The 7,131-nt window shown below is 44.6% G+C and overlaps 1 protein-coding gene across 1 annotated transcript; it reads right to left on the reverse strand.

Annotated features, from left to right (window-relative positions):
* Window positions 1–2,998: 2,998 nt before the first annotated feature.
* On the reverse strand, window positions 2,999–6,225 carry LOC123059512 (uncharacterized). The gene is made up of 4 exons (XM_044482064.1): window positions 5,912–6,225; window positions 4,108–4,610; window positions 3,443–4,027; window positions 2,999–3,326 (listed from the first exon to the last, which is right to left on the reverse strand). Exons 1-3 carry the CDS (start codon window positions 5,999–6,001, stop codon window positions 3,874–3,876), a joined length of 747 nt encoding a protein of 248 aa, XP_044337999.1. The 5' UTR covers window positions 6,002–6,225; the 3' UTR covers window positions 2,999–3,326; window positions 3,443–3,873.
* Between the last annotated feature and the right edge of the window lie 906 nt (window positions 6,226–7,131).

Raw genomic sequence — 7,131 nt, forward strand, 5'->3', positions numbered from 1 at the left:
TTAGTAGATGAAACATCATGTAACATAGCAGATTCATTAAAGATAACATTTCTGCTAATAACAACCTTCTGGGTTTCAGGTTTCATTAATTTAAAACCTTTAACACCAGACTTATAACCAAGAAAGATGCACTTAACAGCCCTAGGCTCCAATTTTCCATTATCAACATGAGCATAAGCAGTGCAACCAAAAACTCTCAACTGTGAATAATCAGCAGGCTAACCAGACCATACCTCAATTGGAGTTTTCTTATTAAGAGCAATAGATGGTGAACGGTTAATGAGATAACAAGCAGTGGAAGCGGCCTCAGCCCAAAAACGCCTATGCAAACCTGCATTGGACAACATGCAACGGGCTCTGGAAATAATAGTCCTCTTCATGCGCTCAGCAACACCGTTTTGTTGAGGAGTATAAGGAACGGTGTAATGTCTGACAATGCCTTCAGACTTGCAATAATTCTTAAATTGCTTAGAACAGAATTCCATACCATTATCAGTGCGAAGTATTTTTACCTTCCTTTCAGTTTGTCTCTCAATCATAATCTTCCACTCCTTAAAATCTGAGAATGCTTCATATTTATGCTTCAAGAAATAAGGCTATACTTTTCTCGAATAATCATCAATAATAGTCAGCATGTAACTAGCACCACCTAGTGACTTCTTGCGAGATGGTCCCCATAAATCAGAATGCACATAATCAAGAATACCTTCGGTTGTATGAGTCAAAGTATTGAACTTCACCCTCTTGTGCTTGCCGAAGATACAATGCTCACAAAATTTCAATTTACCAGGTTCATATCCATCAAGAAGACCTCTCTTATTTCACTCTGCTAAATCAAGTTCACTCATATGTCCAAGACGCATATGCCAAAGGTTAGCAGCATCACAATCAGAATTCTCTGAAACAACTGGAGTAGCGTTACCTGAAACGGTAGAAGCTCGAAGGTAATAAAGACCATTGGTCGAACTTAAGTCACCTTTCATCACAACAAGGGAGCCTTTGGTGACCTTCAAAACACTATCTCCACCTGAATATTTGTACCCCTTTGCATCAAGGGCACTCATAGAAATAAGATTTCTCTTCATCTTCGGAATATACCGAACATCTGTCAAAGTTCTGATTATGCCATCAAACATCTTGATTCGAATAGAACCTATGCCTTCAATCTTGCATGGTGAATTATCAAAACCCAAAACGGAACCAGCAGAAGTAGTGGAATCAAAAGTATTAAATCAATCTCTATGTGGACACATATGAAAAGTGCATGCAGTGTCAAGTACCCACTCATCATTGGTCTCAGCACATCCAGCAATAACGACAAGAGCATCATCGGAACTATCATCACGAGCAACGTTAGCAGAATTTTCACCTTGTTTGTTACCTTTCCTCTTTTCCTTATTCTGCAACTTGAAACACTCTGACATGTCATGCCCGTCTCTCTTGCAATATCTGCAATATTTCTTGTCTCTGGATTGTGACCGGCCCCTGTAGCCGTTTTTTACTTTTGCCTCTGTTTCCATTATTGGAATTCTTCTCCTTTGTCCTGCCACGAACAGATAATCCCTCTGCTTGGGATGAACTTGAACCATCATGAGGCACCATTAATTTCATCTTCTCCTTAGAGTTCAAAGCTTCATAAACTTCATTAAGTGTGAGAGTATCACGACTGTATAATATGGTGTCTCGAAAATTGGTATAAGAACTTGGCAGTGAACAAAGTAACATTAGAGCAGTATCTTCCTCTTCATACTTAACCTCCATTGCAGCTAGATCAGATATAATCTCCTTAAATTCTAAAATATGATTCAAAACATTACCTCCCTCGGGTAACCTATGCAGGAATAATTTTTGCTTCAGATGCATCTTGCTGGTGAGATCTTTAGTCATGCAAATCCCTTCCAGCTTTAACCATAGAGTGGCGGCAGTTTTCTCGCTCAAAACTTACTGCAAAATATTATTATGCAAATGGAGTTGAATTTGTGACAAAGCCTTATAATCAATTCTTTTCTCCTCAGCAGTCCAGTCCTCAATTTGGTTCTTCCCAAAACTATCCAGTGCTTCATCATAGTCGGACTGTGCCAACAACGCCTGCATCTTGACTTGCCATAGGGTAAACCTTATGTCACGGTCCAGCAGTGGAAGATCGTACTTCATGGATGCCATGAGTAGATAAATCTGTGAGCTCAAAGTAGTACAAGTCGATAGAAAAATTCTTGACAGAATTTAAATTACGTGGAGCAAAGAACTAGGAACAGTAGCACCTGGTAGCTCGGGTAATCGAAGACCAAAAGCTTGATCTGTAACTTGATGTGACGAATAGTACTAGTAGTCAAATCACGTAGTGGATCAGATGTGAATTAAACTACTGCTTTGCTTCTGGCCAGCGAGCAGTAGTACTACTAGCTTTTGCTTCGGTTGATGACGTGCGAAGTCGATCGAATCTGGAGCAGCGTCAACTCGCCGGATGACTCGGTACTTGTAGCCTGTACGAAGATCAGCGGCAAAAACCTGTCGGTCTCGGCGACTTGCGGCTGCAGCAGCTTGTACAGCAGCCCGCAGCGGAAATAGTCTCCGATCTGGAGATCGCAGCACGGCGGCGGCACGCACAGCCGAATCCTAAATCTGGTCTCAAATCTCGTATCTGAAACTTGGCTCTGTATACCATTTGTTACATAATAACGAGATAAAAAAAAGACGAGAGCACACGGATTTTTACGTGAAAACCTTTGCGGGAGAAAACCATGAACGCACGAAGGCGCAATTACTATGAGGAGAAGTATTACAAGCACGAGATGACATGCCGTCTGAGGTGCGACTACATGAGGTATATATGAGGGACAACTTATAGGAGTCCAGTAAACGAGTTGTACTCGTACGCGTCGGTACCAACACAAAAGGCCCACACTATATGTATTACGTCTAGTCCAATACAATACTAGAATTTGGATCACAATTTAACAGGGGAGAAGACAGCAAAAAAGAAAAGCCGGAGCAATGCTGTAGATAACACGAGAGAAATAAATTAACCAAGTGCATGACATAACGATACATTGTCGAGTACACACATCCGGAAGGAAACAACTAGTTAGCATAGTTCTTGTCCAAATTAAAGGATGATAATAGAAGTTGCAACTCTAGTGTTCAACACTAACTAAAGACGACGAAACTTGGGACTTGACACACGGCGAAGCGAGGCGAGGTGCACACAAGACACAGCTTAGTCGTCGAGCAGACTGAAGCTTGGCCATCTCGCCATCAGACTCTCCTCTGCAGTTTCTTCTTTCTTCTCCCCTCCTTGACAACGCAGGATGCAAACTTGCTGGGTCCTGCACAGCAAAGTAAGGAAACAGGCGATGTGTGAGAAACCGAGGTGCGCAAATAAAATAGTAGCCAGTACTGTATTTCTTATGTTCCAAAACTTGCTGGTTAGCAAAGAACAGACCTGCTGGAGCACAGAACGTACAGCCGTCACTCATCGTCTTCATCCTCCTTCACTTCACGGAAATATGGTTCACGGCATTTAGCTCCCAACTGATCCTTCTTCTTCCTCAACAGCATGAGCACCCGGCTGCCCTCGGGAGCCAATACATAGTCATCACGCATTATCAGCCCCAGATGTCCACTTTCCCTTCCGTGTGCGATAAGTCTCTCAAACGTGCTCCTCTTGTCAATTACTACTAGAGTTTCTGCCTTACCGTCGTCGGCCCTAGGTGGCGTGTACACTCCTTTCTGGGCAGAAGTTAACACTAGTTTGGAGTCAATACCCCAATCCTTAACATCCATCCACGCATAGTCCATGTGGATTTCTCTACCAGGAATGGTGCAGTCTAAGTCTCTTGGTTCTTCTTCATTCCTTCTAATTCTCTCCTTCACTTACATGAATATCCACACGAACCGCCTTGCCTCGCAAAATACCAACACAGCTGCTAGGAATGCCTTCTCCATTTCCACGTTGTCTCCATTATCAGGGTAGTAGCCAAGTTTCTCGAAGATGTGGAGGAAAGTGGAGAACCCACCAAGAAGCGCCCTACATTCACAAGATGAGTGTGTTAAACAAATGCAAGCAATTGAAGACATGGTAGAACCAAAAGTACGTACTAATCTTACCTTTTCTTATGATCACCTTCTATTGGGAGCTTCTCTGCGCCATCTTTGAGAAAGAATGGAAGGGAAAAGTCATCACTGCAATAGTACCACTTGGACCATTGATCACATGCAACTCTTCTGATACCAACCAGGTAGCCATTGTAGTCACATATGAGAAGTTGAACCATCATTCCATCGTAGTTGTAACCCGTGGCCTCATGCTCGTAATACATCTCTATGATGAAGTGGCTGTGACCCCATTTCTTCACATCTTCATAATCATCAAGCTCCTCCTCCGATTGCTTTGTTTTCTTTGCTTTATCTTTCTTTCTTGAGGTGGAAGAAGAAGCAGCAGAAGAAGTTTGTCTTGGCCGATTGTGTGGGTTAGGAAGGGGAGTTATAGGCTTGTTGCAGTAGAGGGCGGGTGCTATGTCTCTGGCTCGTCGGGTCATAGATTTAAAAGCTTCCTCATAAGCATCCAGTAGATCCACCGCTGCTACGTTGAATGGCAGAACAGGAACGTCCTAAATTTTATATGAAAACAGAATTGATTAACACAAAATAGCCGCGATAAAGCTTCATCCCAAAAAATAATGAAAACAACAAGGTTTCCCAAATCTTATTGGCGTCCAAATAAAAGATTTAACACACGTAAGAGAAACCGGTTGTGCTACTAGCTAGCATCCAGTAGATCAGTTGCTGCAACGTTGAATCGCAGAACAGGGACGTCCTAAATTTTATATGAAAATGAAATTGATTAACACAAAATAGCCATGATAAAGCTTCATCCCAAGAAATAATGAAAACAACAAGGTTTCCCAAATCTTATTGGCGTCCAAATAAAAGATTTAACACACGTAAGAGAAACCGGTTGTGCTACTAGCTAGCATTCACTAGATCAGCTGCTGCTACGTTGAATCGCAGAACAAGGACGTCCTAAATTTTATATGAAAATGAAATTGATTAACACAAAATAGCCATGATAAAGCTTCATCCCAAGAAATAATGAAAACAACAAGGTTTCCCAAATCTTATTGGCGTCGACATAAAAGATTTAACACACATAAAAGAAACAGCGCGTGCTACTGGCTAGCATTCAATAGATCAGCTGTTGCTACGTTGGATCGCAGAACAGGCACGTCCTAGATTTTATATGAAATGAAATTGATTAACACAAAATAGCCGTGATAAAGCTTCATCCTAAGCAATAATGATAAGAAAATGGTTTCCCAAATTTTATTGGCGTCGAAATAAAAGAATTAATAACACACACAAAAAACCGCGCATGCTACTAGCTAGCATCAACACGTACGGGATGACGGCTGCATGTGCTTGTAGGAATTTTGTTGGGGGGCGAAACTCGTGAAGAACAGAACCACTAAAGTGGATTTGAGAAGCGGAGAGAGAAAGCAATAATCAACAATAAGAAGAATGAGGTTTCCCCAGATCTTATTGGCGTTGAAGTAAAAGATTTAACACACAAAAATAAACCTCAAGTGGCGTTGAAACAAAACTTGCATGTGCTAGTAGGGATTTTTCTTGGGAGAAACTTGTGAAGAACAGATCCACTACAAGTGGATTTGAGAAGCGGTGGCAGAAAGATAGTAGTTGTTGGCGTTGAAATAACTGATTTAACACGCAAAAAGGAAACCAGGCGTGCTGCTCGCTAGCATGACTACATGCATGAGCACGGGGGTGACGGCTGCATATGCTTGTAGGGATTTTCTTGGGGCGAAACTTGTGAAGAACCACTCCAAGAGGATGTGAGAAGCGGTGCTAGAAAGCTAGTGAATGAACATGCAGTACTAGATAGATAGACACTCACATCGAGACCTTGCTGCAGAGGTGCGCACAACGGTCTGGTTGCTTCAAATACCAGGGGCGTCACCAGCTGTGGCTCGGGCTCGTCAGCCATCTTTCCTGCCTCCCCTGATCCAACGTCTCTCTCTTCCACCTCCGGATCCGCAAGCGGCGACCTCCGGCGTTTCTTGGCAGATGGGATGGGATGGGGGAAGAGTGGTGGGGGGAGAGAAGAGGGGATGAAAGGTAGGAGTGAGGAGTGAGTGTGGGAGCGTGGGAGATAGGGATGGAAGATGATATGAATGCAAAGGCCGGTGGTAGAGACAAGAGGAGTGAGAGAGGAAGATATGCTCCTCTGTCCTTTTGTGCTTGTCCCGTTTGTTCTCAACCCCTCTCTCTCTCTCTCTCTCTCTTCGGTCCATGGCTCCATGATACAGGAGTTCAACCGGCTCACAGCAATCCCTCTCTCTCTCTCTCTCCATGGTATGGGTGGCTCTTTTAATTGCTCTCTGTTGCATCCACGGGAAACCGGGAAGATGGTCAGACATTGATGTGGAGATAGAGCACGCGCTACACAGCTAGTGACAGAGGGAAGGAGATGGGTAGAAGCTAGAGAAAAGGCAAAGGCGAATTCAAGTCGTGACCCCGCGCGCTTTGATAGACTGAGGATGCATGCACTGATGCACGGCGACACGACAAGGGGGGTTGTTCAGCTCCGGTCGTTGTAGTTGTACACACGGCGCTCCAGCCTACGGTGAAGCCGCGCCCATGAGCATGAGTCGGCACAGAGACAGAGGGCAGCCACAGACATGGTGGTTCTACGCGCGCGCGACGGCCCCGCCTTCTTAACTTGTTTGTGGCCGGCCGGCCGGCTGGTTACGTTGGCGTTCAGCCCGTATCCCGACTTGGACGGCCGACGCACGGGTTGGTACATGCATGTCTACGTACGTTTGGTTTGGAGTTTGGACGAGGCCACGAGGCACGATACGTATGTCCGTCTGCATGTATGCATGCACGCGGCGGGTGCGTGCCGTGCATGGCATGTGCATGCGTCGAACGAACAGCTTGTCGAGCGAGCAGGAGAGCGCCGTTGCTCGAGCACGACGACAAATTGACGGGGTCTGTTAGTGATTGAGTGTACTCCATGTTAATTAGCTAGAGGGCCCCCGTGTCTTTCTTTAAAGCTCCCCTCCCCCTCCCCTCGCCTCCCCTCGGGCGGCGCCAGGGACCCTCGATCCCGCGCCG

This window comes from Triticum aestivum, chromosome 3A (genome assembly GCF_018294505.1).
Source record: "Triticum aestivum cultivar Chinese Spring chromosome 3A, IWGSC CS RefSeq v2.1, whole genome shotgun sequence".
NCBI classification, from domain to species: domain Eukaryota; kingdom Viridiplantae; phylum Streptophyta; class Magnoliopsida; order Poales; family Poaceae; genus Triticum; species Triticum aestivum.

What these genes read in the sequence shown, in the direction of transcription:
- LOC123059512 (XM_044482064.1), bottom strand. Translation starts at nt 6,001, where the DNA reads ATGGCTGACGAGCCCGAGCCACAGCTGGTGACGCCCCTGGTATTTGAA. An exon ending in CTCTGCAGCAAGGTCTCGAT is followed by an intron (nt 4,611 to 5,911) that starts GTGAGTGTCTAT and finishes TATAAAATTTAG; the next exon opens with GACGTTCCTGTTCTGCCATT. An exon ending in GAAGGTGATCATAAGAAAAG is followed by an intron (nt 4,028 to 4,107) that starts GTAAGATTAGTA and finishes TTGTGAATGTAG; the next exon opens with GGCGCTTCTTGGTGGGTTCT.